Raw genomic sequence first — 19,116 nt, 5'->3', positions numbered from 1 at the left:
GTGGCCCAGTCAAAGCCCTAATCCCAAACAATGTTTCCAAGTGTTTTTCAAGAAAACTGAACATACCAGCAAAGAATGGACCAAAATCACTCTCTTGTACCCCAAAATACGGTATCTGTTATTCTCCTTTAAAAGTGTCTACCATGTGTACACTGTAAAAGTTGAGTAAAAACTATAAACGCTGGGTTAATGCTATTTCAAAATGTGGATTTGTATCTCAAAATGTGGAAATAGTTTCTACATTTTCAATTGTTTTGTTGGTAGGAAAGGACTTTCATAGAGCGGTGGCGCTCTAGTCCTGTGTTCCATTTGAAGGAGCCGTGTCTCACACCCGCCCCTGACGGAGAGGTTGCGTCACACCGCTCCTCCTCTCCCGTTTAGCGCTGTGAAAACACCGTGCTTCCCATCCCATCACTCGAGCGTGGACAGGTAATCTCAATGTTGTTGTTAATTTAAATCAATTTCAAGTTAAGCCTCTTCCATAATGCCTTTGGGCTAAGGGCTGTTGTATTCTTTAGGATATATAGACGTCTGTGGTTAATGGTATGGTATAGGCCATCGAACCCGTTTTTTTTAAAGAGAAGGCCTATAATTAACACAAAGACTAATTATGTACATACAGGCAATGCGTCGTTGTGTGGATATAGTTCACGATTCAAAGCTTGCTATATTTTTTATTAGGGTGAAACCGTGGTGTGGTTTTGGTCTCCATCTCAGACAAAAGGCTAGATAGAGAGCTATTTTTTTTATGAATCAAAGGGCTATCTAAGCGCTTTTCTATTCTCATTGCGTCGTTATAATACTAGTTAATAATTCTAAGTATTAATTGAGGCATTTCTCCTGGTTTATAAATGCAGCGGAATTTGATAAAATAACAGAAAGCGGTGTTATCCTAATACGCGCAAGGTTAACGCAGAGAAATTCGCGCTCTAAATGATGGGTTCTATTTGCTTTGCTTTTCAAATAGGCGCGGTCCATCAACAATAAATATATACACAAATATTTTATAATTATACGACTGATGTACATGTACACAGACAGTCAAGTAGAAATGTTATTAGCTTTTTATGTAAGCTACCATATGTAATTGGAATAATTGAGAAACGGATGAGATATGTGGGGTGTTACAGACGTCATGCTGTTTCTTAAAACTTGTCTGTAAATCGTGTATCAAGGACACATAGCGTCTGCCTTCAATCTCCTTGTTAATTCGGAGGGTCCCAGCTGTTGTCTTTTCAATAAATATTCATCATCGCAGCATCAATGTTTCAGCAGGCACAGCTACCGGCGGACTGGCCATCTGGCCATTGTGGCAAAAGCCAGATGGGCTGGACTATATTTTAGTTAAATGGACTCTTTAAAAAAACGCATAGCGACTCATGGGCCTTTCATCAATGGTTATTTATTTAATGTTTTGTTCTCCATTTCTCTGTTGTCATAATAGTGAGCATTTGGCAGATCAGTGGCTGTCTGACCGCCAAGGTGGGACTGTCCAGTTTTCTGATAGCTGAGATAAGGATGCACAGATTCACACGCAAAGAAAGATTTGGGCCATCAGAAAAGAGGCCCTCGCTGTCATCAGTTTAGACAGATACTGCCAGTTCTTTAATGGCTGGATATCATAAGAAGTAGTAAATTAATTACGACTTAATTAGAGAAGGGCGATTTTGGGGGAATAAAAGACACTAACTTGCAGATGATTCTAAAAACATGTTAGATTGTCTTTTATAGTACTTGCTCTCATTGCTATATAGTATATGATGCTTTTGATCAAATTTAATTAGGCTGATAATTCATTAAAATACAACACAACACTGAAGTAATGCATAGCTTAATTATATTAAGTTAAGATATTATTGTTTATCCTAACAATCTGCTAAAGGTGAATTTGGTGACTGTGGGCATTTTAAATGTTTTATCAATGTTTATCAGCTACTTAATCTAAAGTGGTCTCTGTTGCCAGCAGGGAAAGCGTTGTAATTACATAGCCACGCCAATGGATAATAGAAAGTTCTACCTTAAATTCGATTCCACTGAAACAAGACAAACTGTAACAAAACACAGAAGGTTTTATATCAAATTCAAAACAGAGAGAGAGGGTGGCGGGAGAGAGAAACTGGCAGTTTCGTTAGATTTAGGATGAAGCTGAATTTGGGCAGCTTGAAAGAGTTTTTGTCCCTATCCACTCATGCACAGCCACTTACAACTCCTTTGCATTTCTTTTGCTCTGTATAGGATGGAGGGACTGCTAGACCAGTGGCTATGGAAGGAGGACTACTGGTTGCCTCCAGGGGTCACCTGGAAGGACATCGAGATGGGGGAGGGTGAGCGCTACCCTCTCCCTCGGGACCTCTTCTACACACTGCCCCTGGCACTGGGCTTCATTGTTCTGCGTTATGTCTTTGAGAGGTGAGCTGGGTTGCATCGCAGAGCTTTTGTAATGGAAAATGAAATCAAGCGTTTCATATGGATTCCGGCTTATTAACTTGTGCTTTCCAGAAAATGTGGAACCGTTAACTTGTGCTTCGAGTGAAGAAATAATCTGACCATTTCAAACTTGTGTTTTGTGAAAAGTGAATGTGACTCTGTCTGCTGAGATAATGCATAGGTCCATATACCCAGTGGATAGCAGATGCCTGCCTGATAGGTACTGTGTTTTGGCTGGGGCTGTGAAGTGCCTTGCTGTTATGTATCCATCCCATCGGACAGGGTTCACATCGACTGTGGTTGAACGGTGATGGATGATGGTGTGTTCTTCAGGCTGATGGACACTATATGTGTTTGCAGTGTCATGGAGAGGATGGAAGATATGCAAACTCAGTTGTTTCTCTGCAGGCACTGGATGGCGAATTACAAATCTTTATTAGCAAAGAAGAACAAGGGTCAAAACATTACAATAGCTTATGCACGCGAGAGCATTTATTCATATTTTTTAACAGGCACAATAGGGCAATGAGTTTCTTCTGACCTGGAAAAGCTCTGGACTAAATACCTATAATCTTGACAAAGACCCATTGCTGTCAGATTTGCTAAGAACATGTGCATTTGTTTCTAACCTTTTCTGTCTTCGGTGGAGTCCACAAGGATTCAGAGATGTGTAGTGTAGAGCCTGGAAGTGGCATCCGTTAAGATAGACCCAAGGTGTAGCAAAATGGGAGGTCGTTTTCTGCATTTCTGCATAGAACCCCCAAATACCTTTTTCGATAACAGCAAAAGCTACCAAAATGTACTTCAGCCATTTTCACTGTAGCTCAGTGGTTCCCAAGCAGTGGTGCGCAAAAGATGGTGGGCGGCGTTGAGATGTAGGGCGAATGTTTTGCCCATACATTATTGGACGAGTTTAACAGAGCATACCAAAAACTGAATTATCACTGAAAATGTGGAAGTGATAATTCAGTTATAGGTCGACCCCGTACTGTTCAGCTCTTGACATCATAATTGGCAGCTCCCAATAATAACCTACTGTATCAATTCTAATAATAACCTGTCAGTCCTTCTCCGTCTGCCCTCCTCTCATCCTCCTTTCTTAATGACTAAACCAATCTGACCCCATTGACGGCCCTGCTGCCTGGAGAACATACATCTGATGCATCGACATGGCCTGCTCTTTCTAATCACTATTTCCTGGTGGTTTGGTGGGGCACTTCACCTGGGCGTGGCTGAGCTCAGGTGCCGCCGGGACATTTTGCCAACATAAAAGAAAACACGTAAACCTCTCATGTTGGGTTCAGCGTTCAGCGGGGACCCTTTATTAAACTGTGGGCAAAGATTACGGAGTGCATTTTTAAGTAACAAAAGCCTTCTGAACCTCATTCTGTGTGTGTGTGTGTGTGTACAAATTTGGCATCAACATTTCAGTTATTGAGCAGTTGCTCCTAACCAGAGCAACTGAAATGAGGAATTAGGGTTAGGTGCCTTTCACAAGGGAGCGACAACAGATTATTATACCTTAAATAAAAATGTAATTAAATAATTAACTATATGGACTTATTTTCTTTGTTTATAAATTACAAATGTGTAAACAAAACCAGTGTTACTATCCAGTAAATTGCCATTATACATTTCTTAGTAATTGATCCCTAGTCAGTAGGTGTGACTGTGGGGACGTAATTAGCAGCTGTTTTTTCCCTGTATTTTCCTTTGGGATTTGTGTAACCAAAAAGCAACGAGGGTTAATAATTACATTTCTTGTAATTTAATTTACTCATCTTCTGTCTCCTCTGTTCTCAGCGGCTTCCTGACTGGTGAAAAAGTACAAAAATAAATTTAGAGGCCACTAGGAGAACACATAAGTATATTCAATATCAAGGAAGCAAAGTTTACTGGATACTAAAATAAAGTAATAGGAAAAGAAACAAATGCAGGTATAGTGTAAAGACGTTACATATAAAACTAAAAGTTTCTTTGTGTCAATGTGCCTACATCCTTGGATAAAACAAAAGCTGATTTGTAAGGTGTTTGTCAGATTTTGGGTACTCTTCTGTGTGATAAGATGTCATTGATGAATGTCAACTTCTAATATAGCCAACTGTACTTTCTTGTATTTTTATCCATGTAAACTTAATTCGTATGATATTAGAATTTAAGTATATTACAAATTTTTACAAATATCTAAATTGGGACTGTAAAAACAGTCCACCCCACCAAGACAAGTGCCAATTTACATGTTCTTTCCCAGTATTTAACACTTGGGCATATATCCAACACGTGGGCATATACCCAGACGCTCACACACCCTCTCACAGATGAACACAGATCAAGTGTCCCTGAAGGCGCAATATCAATCAAGCACAAAGTTTGTCTAGCCTAATGTGACACCACAGTCATGGGAACTGGAGAGGCTCCAGTGGTTGTCAGTGCATGTTCCTTGATAAAAAATGACATAATAATAAGCTCTCATGTTTCTGTTCTACTGGTCTTGTTGAGGAGATCATGTTTTTATCTTAATCTATTTCAAGAAAAATATCCTAACCACCAGTATCCCCCCCACCTGACCTGTCCAATAAAAGACTGGTATCTGTTATAGGATATAATGATACTAGAGCCTGGAGTTTCAGGAAGTCAGTGAAATTCACCAATAGTGTTCAATGCCCTGTTTCTTAACTAAACCCACATAAAGGAATGTCTAAACGAATGCAAATATATGGGAAAACTGATGTTTGCAGAACTCGTTCTCATCCACAGGGTCATAGCCATTCCACTGAGCAGGCAACTGGGGGTGACAGACAGAGTACGAGTTAGAGTGCTGCCTGTACAAAAACTGGAGACCTTTTACAAACAGAACAAACAGCAACCCTCACAGGTCAGTAACAAAACACTCAGCTGAATTTACTATCTGTCTCCATCCGCGTAAGTGTTATTGGGATATGGAATAAGTGACTATTCAATAGTGAAACCAGCAACAATTGCAGATATTGCATATAGCGCTGTATTCACTAGATAAGATGAGAGCATATGCTATATTTGCTCTTGAAAATTAGAATTAGAATTAAATTAGAATTAGAACATTGTCATTTAAAGGCTGAGTTTTAATTGAATGGTTCAAACTGGGTGAATAGGGCTCAGGTGAATGTTTAGTAGCAACTCGTTAAGGGTTATTGGCTTGGCTTGGTTCACATGGAAATGTTCTAACTTTTGCTCATCAGAAGCTGACGCAGAATTTGCAAGAGTTGACATGTGGACTGCACACGTGCTGAAGGGGGTGTGTCTCCTATACATGTCCAATCTCTCAAAGAAGAGCATATGGAATTACACAAAAGCAATACTGAAACTACTAACTGTGCATTCAGATGTCATCATTTTCCATCAAGAAGGTTTTCATTGTTGAAGTAGGTTGTGTTACTGGATGCATTATTCTCTGGCTGTCAGTGTCTGGGTTAGACGAAAAATGCTGAGATCTGCTTCCTCTCATTTGCAAACCTCACATTTACATGAGGCACAAGGGCTCCTTATGGACACACATGTACAGTACAAATACAAACACTACACCAGCCCTACCCATTTTGTGCAACCACCTTGTTGGTATATAGCAGATAATTCCCCAGAAAATACTCTTAATGTTTAGGTAAGCACTGTCTCTCTCAGTGATTATTCATAATGACAGGTTCAGACAACAACTAGGAGCCTCTTGGGGTAATTATGTCCACTCACAGTACAACAGATGAAACATGATCCTGGCCAGTGTAAAGTGTCAGGGAGGTTTGGAGGGGGAGGGGAATAGCTTACACAGAGCAGGGATCAGGGAAATACCAACGCTGGGTGATTAACACATTTGTAATTTGAACAATCCTTCTTCTTTGGCATTTACTGTACATTTGGAATTCCGTCAAAATTAAGCTGTGGCAAAAATACTTAAATAATTAAATGATCTCATCAAAAAAAAAAAAAAAAAGACACTGAAGTAGGTAATGGATTGTGTTTGTGTTAAAGCAGTATTTGAAAGATGTGCTGATTGTCCACTCCTGGGAAAGAGGACAGTGGGGCTTCTCTGCTAAGTTATTTGTCCTGTCTGGTCAGAGTGAGGTCCTGGGTCTTGGAAAGCAGTGTGGTCTCAGTCGGCGACAGATTGAAACATGGTTCCGCCATCGTCGCAACCAAGACAGACCGAGCAACACCAAGAAGTTTTGTGAAGCCTCGTAAGTCAGGTTTAATTTCAAGTTCCGTGTACTCATCTGATCTATTACATTTTGACATAGAGTTTATTACAGGAAGTATTTGAAGTTATTACATTAGCAAGAAAAGGTTTGTGAACGCTTCTGAATTGTCTGCATCACAGAACATACATAAATGTGTACTTTGAACCCGTTGGTCAAACTAAACAGCTTAGGTTGGAGAATGTATGTGAACCTCTAGGATAATTAATTCTTTCAGTGTTGATAATTAAAGTTTGGTGTTACAATCAATGAGCTGACATTCAAGTTTGGGCTAGAGTTGCCCTGTCATATAAAACCCCCCACAAAGTATGGTTACCCAAAACAGAGATCTGTTGAAATGGAATGAGGCCCTATCAAAAGAAATATCAGAATACTTCAGAAGATTAGTTGAGACTCATATGGCTAGAAACAGCTAAAAAGCTATTTCAAGGATTTGGGCCTGCCAGTCTAAATCAGATTGTGTACAAATCGAGAAATGGCAATACCACAGTTTTTCTCCCTAGGAGTGGAGGGGACAAAAAAAACAAAGTTAACAGCTAAGGATCTGCAGGCAGAGCACTTTCTAACATCAATGTCAAAATAAGAAAGACACTAAAATAAGAAAGACACTAAACAAGAAATAGATAATGGAGGGTACTAGAAAGGACACCCTGCTCTCCAAGAAAAACATTGATGCCTATCGCAGGTTTGCCAAATACCACCTTGATGTTTCACAACCCTACTAGAAAAATGGACTTCTATGAACAGACAGTTTTGGCAGAAGGACAAAATGCTTTGTTTGGAGGAGAACAAATACAGCACACCGACACCCACAAATCTCTTCCCAAACGTGAAGCATTGTGGAGGGTCATGGTTTGGCCAAACTTGTACCGATCAGGAAACTCAACATGAGAATACTAGGATAAGAGTCCATCATCTGAATCTGAAGAGGCTGGGTCATGTAGCATGACAACGTATCTATCTACAAAAGCATGGCTTATAAAGGAGACAATTTGCATCTTCGAGTGGCCTGACCTCAAACCTATATAAAGACTGTTGCATGAGCTAAAGACTTGGTCTGATCAGCAACTACAGAAAATGTTTGAGGCCCCTTCATTTATACTGAACATCATGGTTCACATCCGTTTTATGGTTTATTGTTGTTGTTTATGTTTGACCAATGCGTTCGATGAAGACATGTAAAAGTACATATTTTTGTGTGTTCTTGGTTCACACACACCGTGTCATTGTAACAGACTACATTTAAGGAGCCATTTTTCAGGTAGTTCAATAACCCCTAAAGTATACTATACCCCCTAAAATAAAGGAGAATATGACATTGCTATGTCATCTGAAGTTCTGAGAAACATTTTGTATTGTTTTCGCAGTTGGAGGTTTGTTTTCTACCTCATTGCATTTGTGGCAGCACTGGCCTCACTGATTGATGTGAGTATATCAAAGTAACGATCCACAGCTATCGGATAATCTTTACCAGTAGTTTTGAAAGGAGTGCTCACAAGTCGAAATTTGTCCCCAGAAATGTTGCACAATTGTGTAATACGTCATCTGTTTTGTATAAAGCGATACCACATTGTTATGTGCTTTTTTAAAATTAACTTTGTATGATGTTAGGAATTTCCTGTGAACGTTTGTTTTGATGCTCTATCCCACAGACCCCCTGGTTCTGGGACCACAGAGAGTGCTGGAGAGGCTACCCCAAACAAGTGAGTAGTACAATTCACACTTACTTCCAATTGGCTAGTGGTCCCAAACATGCTTGTTCGGTTACTCATCAAAACCTATAGAATTGTCCTGTCACCCACTGAGTAAACACCTCTAAAGTTTCTAGTGACTGCACAGTTTACGGTACAGACCCAATAAGGAATGAGCCGCATAGCACATCATTGAGTAATGAGCCCCAGAACACGGGGAGAAAAACACATTGGACAGTATCTTTGCTTTTCAGCATCACTACTGAAATGTCTGGAGGAATTGCATGGCATTGTTTGTTGGCATTGTGTGTTGGCATTGTTTACGACGACTTAACACAACCTCTCACCCCCTTTCCCTATGAGGTCACGACCCGAGACAGAGAAAAAAAAAGGACGACTAACCAAACATCACTATCTACATGTAAACTGATTATGGTACTCTAAACCCCCTGATGTTGTTGCTCTTTCCTTTGTTGAAGCCTGGCTGTTATTGGTGCTTTGCAAGTATGATGGAGGTGATTTTTAAGGGTTTCTAAGGGCTCAGTAAACTTCCCTCTATTGTCTCTCTAGAGCCATGAAGAGTACTGCTAGTGGGGGGTGATTGGGTCACGTCAGCCTTTTGGATTTATTACCACTTTCCATGTGTGTTAACGATCTCGCTGATATTTTTTATGAAAAGTCCTAAACTGCCTGGGGAGTACACTTTGTAGGTCTTTAGCTATGAATATTGGCTTGAGATTTGTAGGTGGTGTAAAGAGCAAAACATAGCATTCTCCTGCTCCAGGTGTGTGAAATTCAGAGTTTAAAAAAAAACTTTAGTCAGAGACTCATTTTCGAAATGCTCAGCTGTGCGGACAGTGCGCGGCCTGCATTGGCTGTGGTCTGTGTCCTTGGTTGTTTATCTTGACTGACTGTCTGTCCTCTACCAGTGCCCAGATGGGGGAGACAGTCAACAGATTAGGTTCTTACACCGTGGGATATGTAGACTATCAAAGGTTTCTAAACGCCTCTCTCCCCTGTTTCTCTTTTTTAATTAGTGCTTATGTGTGAGAACCAGACAGGTGAAAGTCAATACCCCTATATGCTTCTACTCCTCTATGGTCTTCAACTTCCTTTTCTGAACCCTTTCCCGGAACCGACCCCAGAGTCTTGCTCAGTCTTCTTCAACCCCCTGTTGTTTGTTTTGTTTCTCTCTGTCCTAGCAGCCTGTCGCTGAGGCACACTTCTGGTATTACATCACAGAGATGGGTTTTTATTGGTCTCTACTGCTCTGTGTCTCTGTGGATGTGAAGCGGAAGGTATGTGTCCTGCCTGTCTCCTTTACACACACACATCTGTCTTCATTCAGACAGGGACTCCAAACAACACAACACCCTCAGCTGTACCTAAATTACAATGAAACCTCCTTGTCATAGTCTTTCCTCATACTTACAGTGGTGTCTGATGTCCCGGTGAAATTACTTTCCCTTCTAGATTACAGATTAAAACAGCATTTTTAACTGAAATGTCATTTTGTTCCTCTCAGGAACTATCCACAGAGGTGATTGCTGATAAAGTCTCTACTGTACAGCACAGTATCTATGAAAAAAAATCTTATGGCCGGTACACAAAAAAGTGACATTACATTTGACCTGTAATTAGACCCCTGTGATTTGAACAATTTGACCATGGCGCATTGTAAAACACAAGCTGCCCTCAGCACGTGGTCATTCTGATCACACATAAACATAGGGGATGATAGTCCAATTGGCAGTCAGAGGTGAATTTGGAAACTGTAGTACAGTGTATCCTAGAGACAAGCTGCTGTCTGCATGGTGGATCATACCCATCACAGATATTAACATCGTTCCCAGGCTCTGAGCCACCTTTGATGCAATAAAACACAACGTCAGATCACCATCAGACTGACTGATGACCTTCTAAATCTAAATCCTGCAAATATTTGGCTCCAACTTTTGAACCGTTGGGTTTATAGACCCAGGAAAAGGAACACCTACATTAAAAAAAAAGACATCTCTGCAAAATAAGGGAAACTGTACTTACCATGCTGTATAACTCAGACCTGCTGTAACTCAGGTTACAGTATAGCCTCTATAGCTTTGTCCCTCCAGCACTAATGCTGCCTACACCGGGATGGAGCATTTGATCAGTAAGGGAAAGGTTGCTAGAACGAATCTCAGAGCCGACAAAATAAGGCAGTCAACCCTAATTGATCTCCGGGTGCACATCACGGTGGCTTGCCGCACATATTTAGAGGGGTTTGGTTATACACGTTGGCCACATTTTGGCTGGATTGTGCGTAAACTGCCAAAAATCTTCCCTTGTGTGTCTTCAGGACTTCAAAGAACAGATCATCCACCACATTGCAACCATTTTCCTCATTGGTTTGTCGTACTGTGCTAACTATGTGCGCATTGGCACTCTGGTGATGCTGGTTCATGATTCCTCAGACTTTCTCCTGGAGGTAAGATGGCCGTCAGTATCAGTCTCATAAAAATCACTTAGACACTGACAACGCGTTTGTTCTTCAGTTCATGCTAGAGAAAACCAATACACTTGTCAGAGAGTTGAAACTGAGAGGTCATACAATGTTAGACAATGTCAATGTTAGACAATGTCAATGTTAGAAAATGTCAATGTTAGACAATGTTAATGTTAGACAATGTCAATGTTAGACAATGTCAGTGTTAGACAATGTCAGTGTTAGACAATGTCATTGCTGTACATTAAGCTGTATCATTAATAGTGTCTTAAGGGTTTTAAACAGGTTTATCTGTGATAGCACTAATATTATAATTCATTCACAGTCTGCCAAGATGTTCAACTATGCTGGCTGGAGGAAGACATGTGACACACTGTTTGTCATCTTTGCACTGGTCTTCCTGCTAACACGACTAGTGGTGTTCCCTGGCAGGTGAGTCCGGAGGTTCTTACACATGGATGCTACAGATTATTAGAAGGACGGTATATTATAACGGTCATTTTACACAGCTCGGGAAAAAATTAAGAGACCACTGCATCTTTTTCTTTCCTTTCCAAAAAAGTTGAAAAGAAGGTTCTGCGTAGGGAACAGAAGTGTTAAATTTGCAGTGGTCTCTTAATTTTAACCCATCTGTTCCCTACTCAAAACCTTCCTTTTCGACTTTTTTGGAAAGGAAAGAAAAAGGTGCAGAGGTCTCTTAATTTTCTCTGGAGCTATGAGTAATATTAATTGGAGTCCAATATGTAATTATTTAAAGACAGTTTATCCTTAAATCAGGCTTAAATCAGGCAGGCTAATCTCTGGAAACAATTATCAACTGCACACAGGATTAAATATTCTGTTGCTCCTGATCACAATTTTAGAAGACCCATGACATATTCTCATTTTCGCCGGACCGCGTAAGCGGAGCCGGCCAAGAAGAGCGAATGTCTCTTACTGAGTGAGTGAATCACTGACTGACTGACTATCCCTTGTTAAATAGCGTAGTAGTTAGAGAAGCGGATTTGTGAACTATAGGTCTCGAGTTTGTATCTCCTCGCAGGCAACACGAAGTACGCATTATTAATTATTCCATTTAGATGAAAACTTTGCTGGCTAAAACCTTTACTACCTACATTATACTACGCCTGAAATAAAACAGTTTTATCACGGATGCATACAACAAGTATGCATCCGTGAATTTGTTTTGGGTAAGGATAGACAAACACATTTGCTGGCTTAACATACAGTAGTTATGTTGGCCTTAACTGAAACTGTATACGGTTATATTGCGACTGTTTCTGGCATGGAAAAGTTCATCTTCAGTCTCGCTAGCAATTGCTCAATTCTTATGATTATTCCTATAGGAAGTTAGTAGATACTAGTAAGCCGATTACTGGCTAATAAGCCAGTGGCAAAAGCAATACAGTTCATAGACGCTATGGTGGAGGTGAACGTAATAAGAAACGTTAGTCAGTTAAACACAATCCTCAAAGGAGTCTAGCGACTGCCTAAATGTGTGATTCCGTGGTGTAGAGGTGTGGAAGACCTAAATTCTAATCTATTGAGAGCAACAACATTTATTTATTATTTCTGGTAGATTCCATAATTCTCTCGTCTTTTCACTTGATGAAAAAGTTAATTATCATCACCTTTATTGATGGTTATTGTATTAATGTATGTTGTTATGCCATGAAAGAAAAAAATATGTTCTTATGCCATGAAATGAAATAGCTTTGGCAGACTCGCTAGCAATTGCTAAATTCTTATGACTATTCCAGTAAGTTAGTAGATACCGGTAAAGCTTATTACTGGCAAACACGCTGTTATAACAGCAGAGTTTAACTTAGTAAGAAAAGTTAGTCAGTTTAGTCAGTGTCATTCAAGAATGGCCAATTAACTGTTAAAACGGCCAGTGGCAAAAGTGGATTTGTTCAAGGTAAACACAAGGGGCTATACTGACAGCTGCCAAATGTACAGCTCCTTGGGGTAGACTTTCACGTGGGCGACCTGGGTTCGAATCTCGAGAGGGCAAGACTTTTTATTGCGGGCCGGCTGAACTAGGCTTGCCATTGATAGTCTCTTTACTTGTTCCACTTTAGTTTATAAATGTTAAAATGCAGGATATGTTATTTACTTTTTCTGTGCCACTTCCTTCTTCCTGCCTTTCAGAATAGTCCACTCTACCCTGGTTGTCTCCATGGATTTCTTTCAGCCTTTCTTTGGCTACTATTTCTTCAATGCCCTACTGCTTGTTCTGCAAGCTCTGCACATCTTCTGGGCCTGGCTGATCTTACGCATGGTCTTCAAGTTTGTCTTCTTGGGCAAGGTCAGTACAGGTTTACATTGTTATGTATATTACTGCCATACTTGCCATATCTATAATATTCAATATTACAACCCATTGTGCTGCTAGTTTACAGTACTCTTTTTGAACAGCTGCTAGTGTACAATGGAATATTATTGCTTTATTTCTTGCTATATTTTTGCTTTATATTTTTCTTGATTCCCTCTACGTAGTTGTAGTGTGCTAAGTCACCATTCATAGGCATAATACACTCATATGTATCTATAATATTCAATAATTCTACCAAATTACTGCTAGTCTACATGCATTTTTATGTATATTATTGCTATACTTGAAGTAGTCATCCACCATACTGCCTAACACTAATTTCACTGGAAACTAATGATATTTATTGCACTCATTCTCAGATTGTTACAATGGAAGGCAAAATAGTGTAGCTCATAATGATCCGATGGTGATGAGAGGCAACACACTCTTTGGGGAAATGTTTTGTTTAGACAGGCGTTTTGTCTGTCTTTGCAACCTTACACAGGACCCTAATCTCAGTACTGTTGTGCCAAACCTTAACCCTAAGTTAACGGTAAATGTTATTTGTAATTGTTCGTTATTTCTTAGATTTGCAGCTTTAACCTGTTACTTAAATGTACATTGTTTTAGGTTGAGAAAGATGAGCGCAGCGATGAGGAAAGTGAGCCAGAGGAAGAAGAGGAGGTTGAGGAAGAAGAAGACTCTAGCTGGGAGCAGAGAAAGGGAGCCCTCAATTCCAAACTGGCTTCCCTTGCCAACAACTGTGTCCTGAACAACCTAACAAATCAGAGGAATATGAACAGCAGACTGCCCAAAGCCAGATAGTACCACTCCATTTCCTCCACAAGGTTAAACTTTTAATCATTTTGTCTCTCCTTCCATAGTACGTGCTGGTAAGATATAATTAATTTGTATGTTTTATATAGTATATTACCAATGTGATCCATTTAGGACTTTATAGTTTTAGATAGGTACTTTATTTCAAAGCGAATGGAGTACTGAACTGTTTATTGCACTGTCGAAATAAGGGCCAGGACAAACCATGAAGTATGTTTTTTTTTGTTGATGTAATGTATAATTAATTAGATTTTGGGTTGTGTTTAAATAATGAAAGCCACTAGCTCTGGCCCAGTTGAAGTGGCCACAAGTGTGCCACAATTCCACCCTGAAACCTAATTTTGCAAAAAGAAAGACTTAATCAGGATTTTTTAAAACAACTAAAACCTATGTGGCATTCGTTTTCATTATATTAGCCATAGCGAGGCATGTATGATGTAGGATAGTAGCTTTTTGGATAAATAATACATATATTGAGCAAGAAACATTTTATGATATCATAGGTAACAACATGACAGCCTCTAGAAGGAAATGTACAGCTATTATTTCATTGTACTTTCTACTTGTTAGAATGGTAATAGCGCCCACTGGTGAGGAAAGGAGGCCATTTCTTTTGGAAAAGGAAAAGAAGTTGCGGTTGCCTTTATAGGATTGCTGGTGAAAAAACAACAAACTGACCATAGATCAGTGTCTTGGGTTAACTACTGTTACAGATAGAACCTTGTGAAATGACTAGTAGGATAAGTTCTGTTATGGCACATTTTACAGGTAGAACCTTGAGAAAATGACCATTAGGATGAGTTTTTATGGAACATTTCAGAGCCTTGACAAATGACTATTATTCTGTATTCTCTTATGGAACATTTTAGAGCCTTCGAAAAAGGACTATAAGGCTATGTTTATAATGTTATTATATGAATGCTTGCAGCATGTTTCAATTTTTTTTTTTACTCTGCTACTGAACTGTTATTTTGTGCCTTGGCTGCTATTTATACACTTTTTCTTTTACAAGTATTTGTACGTACAGTAGCTCTTTGTATTAGTGCAGCTTTACAAAGCAGCTTCTTTTTTTTTATTAAAGAGCAACAACTCTCCCTCCATAAACCAACAGCATTTCATAATATCCAGTAGGTCAAATCAGCCAGAAGATGGCTACATGAAAACTCTAAACTCTATGTTTAAATTAATACCTCTACTGGCCAATTGACCTAATGCTTAAACTACTTTTTTTTATGTTTGAAGTATGGCCTCATAATTAGTTAACAGAAAGAAAATATAATGTAATTAGCTGGACAGAAAAGGGTCATGCACTGAAAAGGTGATACTACTGTGCATAGATTAATAGATGGGGCTATGGCGTGACCTGTATTCCCACTTTGCCCTGAGATATGTCAAAAACTTGATTGTCCATCTCGAACTGGAACTCACTCACCTGGTCCCAGAGATTGATGTGCTTGACAGGCAATGACAGTGATAATTAGACGAGTTGACAAAAGCACATCTGGGAGGGTAAATAAAAGGAACCCACTTCCTTGGGACTGAATGACTATGTGGTTTCCGGGGTCAAGGTGTGCCTCACTGTCTGTCTGATGTGCCACTGCCACCAGTACGACTCACTCCCACAGACCGTCCGTGGGTTTCATCTGTGGTCTGTTTCACCTAAGGACTCACTTCAAACACTGTTATTGGATGTTTATTTTATTGAAAGGGCAAGTATTGCAACAAGAGAAATGGCAATAACACAGGACTTGTCTTTTATTCTGCGTAACACACACCTCATAATGTTTGTTCACTCGTGGCCAGCTCAGCATAATCAATAAAGGATTTTTATATTGACAAATGGATACATATGTCTCAGGTGTACCATTTCATTATGAAAAAAATGAAGAGCTTATGTCTAAAAATGTTAATATAACATTTGGGGCAAGCAGCATTTTCAGGTCCAAGCAGTTCCCTGGCATCTCTCCGGTGTCATGCGGCCAAGCGCATGGTGACACATCCCCGGAGAGGCACAGGACAGGGAATGGCGCCGTCGATTTCCATGCAGGTGTCAATATAAGGATCCATCAGTACCATGTTTGGGAATGCTTTGTTTAATTTTCGCTCACTCATCAGGTAGATCTGGCCATTGACTGTGGTACAGCCACCAAAAAACTTCCTGCCCAGATACTCCTCTTCCACAACTGTCCATTCATCTGTATCAACGTCTAGCCTCAACGCCTGACCTCCCAGGAAATACAGGGCCCCATTGAGTACTGTTGCTAGAAGGTCATACCTACGGGATATACACACGTCTATTGTATAAGGAAATTATCATTGCAAACTATATTAGTCCAGTGACTTTCGAACTAGCCTTAAAAAGCTTAGTTTCTTTTTTATACCATTCAGCAGATGCTCTCATCCAGATGGACTTACAGTATGTAGTGAGCTCATACACTGTATTTTCCCCTTGGCAAGATGTTTTTACCAACACAGGACCAGTTCACTTACCTTGGCAGTGGGGAGTAGGTGACCACATCCCACTGGTCCTCCTTGACCCGGTACCTCTGAATCCCGCTGTAAACCTCCCCGTTCTCATCTAGTCCACAGGCCACATAGATACACAGACCCAGGGTGGCGGCGGCGGCCCTCTCCACAGACCGCACCATAGGGCTGACCTCCTCCCAGCCCCGCTCCCCCAGCAGCAGCTTCTCCACGTGGGCCTTGGGCCCCTCGTCCATGCTGCCCCCCAGGACGTACAGCTCCGGCCCCAGGCCGACAGAGCAGTGGCTGTGCCTGGACTTCTGCAGAGGGGGGCCATCCGCCCAGCGCTCAGTCCGACACTGGAACATCCGCACCCAGTCGACACTGTACCAAAAGACCTCGTCACGAAAGTAGCCGCCAGTGACGACAATGTCCTCTCCTGTGATGAGTGGAGAGACATCACTGACATAACCGAGTTGACTTATTTATTAAATTGCTTATTGATGATGAGCTCATGCACCACTTCATAGAATTCATTCAGAATGAAAAGGGGTTTTCTTTACCTACTGCTGCCACAGAGTACTGGGTGAGATTCTTCCTCTGAAGGGGTGCATGGGACTGCCACCTGCCACTGCGCGGGTAGTACTGGTAGAGAGACTGTTTTTCCTGGTCGTGGGGCCCTCCAAGTATGTACATTGTCTCTCTGGCCCGTGTCCGAGGTATGGACCTGCCCACAGACCAGCTTACTGGAAAATTGTCATTCAGTTTACAGATGAGTTTGGCTTGTGGGTCGGACCCTTTAAGCCTGGTCAGCAGATCAGTGAGGTAGGAAAGAGACAGGTTCTCTGGCCGCACCAGCTCCACCAGCTCCATGAATTCCGTCTCCCGATTTGGGTGAAATGCAGCCCAGCGTAAGGCCAGCTCCAGGACCTGATCCTCCCTGGTTACAAACAGGTCATCGCTGGCTAAGAGATCCACCATGCTCTCCTTGGACAGGAACAGGAAGTCCTCCTCTGTGGTGATAGCCGGCAGGTGGGTTAGAGCGACCTGACGTGCTGTGGTGTAGAGTTCCATGCAGCCCAGCTGCCAAGCGTAGGCCATCATGCCCAAGCAGTTGCTAAGGTGCAGCTCTCTTTCTAGAAACTTGCAGCATAGGAGCCTGGGCCTCTCCATTTGGAGGAAATCTGCTGTTTCTAGGATCCTCAGTACAGTCTCTCTGCTGAGCGGTAGCTTGGACATCAGAATGTATTCCATCAAGACTCGGAACTGTTCCGCACCCACACCTTGGATCCTAATGTGGCGTTTGCCACTCTCTCTGCTGCCACCATAGAAAAGTGCACGGAAATAGGGGCTCTGGAGAGCCAGCTGTTGACGATTCACAAAGAAGGACTCTGTCTCTAGGTGAAGCACTGTGTCAGGTATGACATCTATCTCAGGCTCATCATCTGAACCTTTGTCCTCTGGGCACAACTCAGAAGAAGTTGTTGCTCTTACGGTAAACGGTACCAGCTCAGGATTTTTGCAGGCCATGTCACAACAGCCACAGTCTTCCCCTTGTCTGCTTTTCTTTGGTTTGACACATAGCTACTACCCTGGTTGAGCTATTCATATCCCCAGGCCTGCAGTTGGCTATCAATAACTGAGAAATGAGGGCAGGTCAGTTTGCAAAACACAAGTTAAAAATAACTAGGGCTTCCAGACTATGCCAAGCAGACAGCGGGCATACCAAACTATTTGTTGTAGGTGAAAGGGTTTTGTTAGGACCCCTGTAATAAAGTTGAATTCTAAATTGCTAACTCTAATTATAGTACAACAATAATAATTAGCAAACCCAAATTATTACTGTACTGAGTTAATATTTTGTTAATCTTGTTTGAATTATAGTAAATGGGAATGAGGAGAAGATCGTCTTTACAGCCAAATTGGGAATTGTTGTAAGCTAGCTGTATGAAATCTTTGAGGGACTAGATGGCAGTGTTTCTAATGTAAACCACATTTGTGTGTTATATAATGTATAAGGGTTGTTAGCTTACTAGCTATAGTGTGACAGTTATAGCTGAAGTGGAGAAGCTGAACGGTTCTTTTCATCCTAAAGGGGATTGTTGATTGTGATCAGTAGGCTGTACTTCTGAGCTGCTGTAGGGAGTGTGTGTGTAGAAAAGCTACTCAAGCCTGTCGGCCATACTCACAAAGAGATACTTGTGGCTTCTGCTGCATCAACTTGAAACCACTCAAGCAGGAGAATAATGTTGTTGTGATGCTTAAGGTGATTTAAACAGATTTGCCTGAGACCACAGCACACAGTGTAACAAAGTTTTTTCCCAGTCAGGTCTTGGCGTGGAGCAATACAGTTTTTCATTACAATACAGGTCTGTGAATAATGTTTGATGCAAGGGCATTTCCTCTTATTGTACTATACAATCCCATACTAACTTTAAAGCAACCAACCTGAAAATGCGCTCCAGAATTTTAAGCACAACATTATTTTTTTTCTTCCAGTCCAACACATTTATAAGACATGGATGACAGAGTATACAATTTGAGGAGGTTGTACACAAAACATGGGGACCTGTTTTGACATTTGACCACCATTGTAAATAATGCTAAGATTATACAAAACCTCCAGAGTACAGCTTTTCTTTAGATAGATACTTGAATGCATTTCCCTATAGATTA

General features: G+C 40.9%; 2 protein-coding genes across 3 annotated transcripts; one reads left to right on the top strand and one right to left on the bottom strand.

Moving 5' to 3' along the window:
• Window positions 1-347: 347 nt before the first annotated feature.
• On the top strand, window positions 348-15,821 carry cers4a (ceramide synthase 4a). Its single transcript, XM_010871549.3, has 11 exons — window positions 348-429; window positions 2,236-2,409; window positions 5,185-5,302; window positions 6,517-6,635; window positions 8,021-8,078; window positions 8,306-8,356; window positions 9,550-9,642; window positions 10,680-10,808; window positions 11,152-11,258; window positions 12,978-13,134; window positions 13,771-15,821. Exons 2-11 carry the CDS (start codon window positions 2,237-2,239, stop codon window positions 13,963-13,965), a joined length of 1,200 nt encoding a protein of 399 aa, XP_010869851.1. The 5' UTR covers window positions 348-429; window position 2,236; the 3' UTR covers window positions 13,966-15,821.
• Window positions 15,822-15,917: 96 nt separating this feature from the next.
• LOC105011492 (kelch-like protein 23) lies at window positions 15,918-19,088 on the bottom strand. Of its 2 annotated transcripts, none has more exons than XM_020048899.2 (3): window positions 17,004-19,088; window positions 16,468-16,876; window positions 15,918-16,252 (listed from the first exon to the last, which is right to left on the bottom strand). In XM_020048899.2, the coding sequence occupies exons 1-3, from the start codon at window positions 17,968-17,970 to the stop codon at window positions 15,949-15,951; spliced, it is 1,680 nt and encodes a 559-aa protein (XP_019904458.2). In that variant the 5' UTR covers window positions 17,971-19,088; the 3' UTR covers window positions 15,918-15,948. The 2 variants fall into 2 exon arrangements, with proteins under 2 accessions (XP_019904458.2, XP_010869850.2); XM_010871548.3 differs by having other exon boundaries at window positions 16,468-16,879; window positions 17,004-19,086.
• Window positions 19,089-19,116: the final 28 nt, after the last annotated feature.

Source organism: Esox lucius, chromosome 8, assembly GCF_011004845.1.
Source record: "Esox lucius isolate fEsoLuc1 chromosome 8, fEsoLuc1.pri, whole genome shotgun sequence".
Taxonomy (NCBI): Eukaryota; Metazoa; Chordata; class Actinopteri; order Esociformes; family Esocidae; genus Esox; species Esox lucius.
This window is presented reverse-complemented; position numbering and strand designations above follow the sequence as displayed.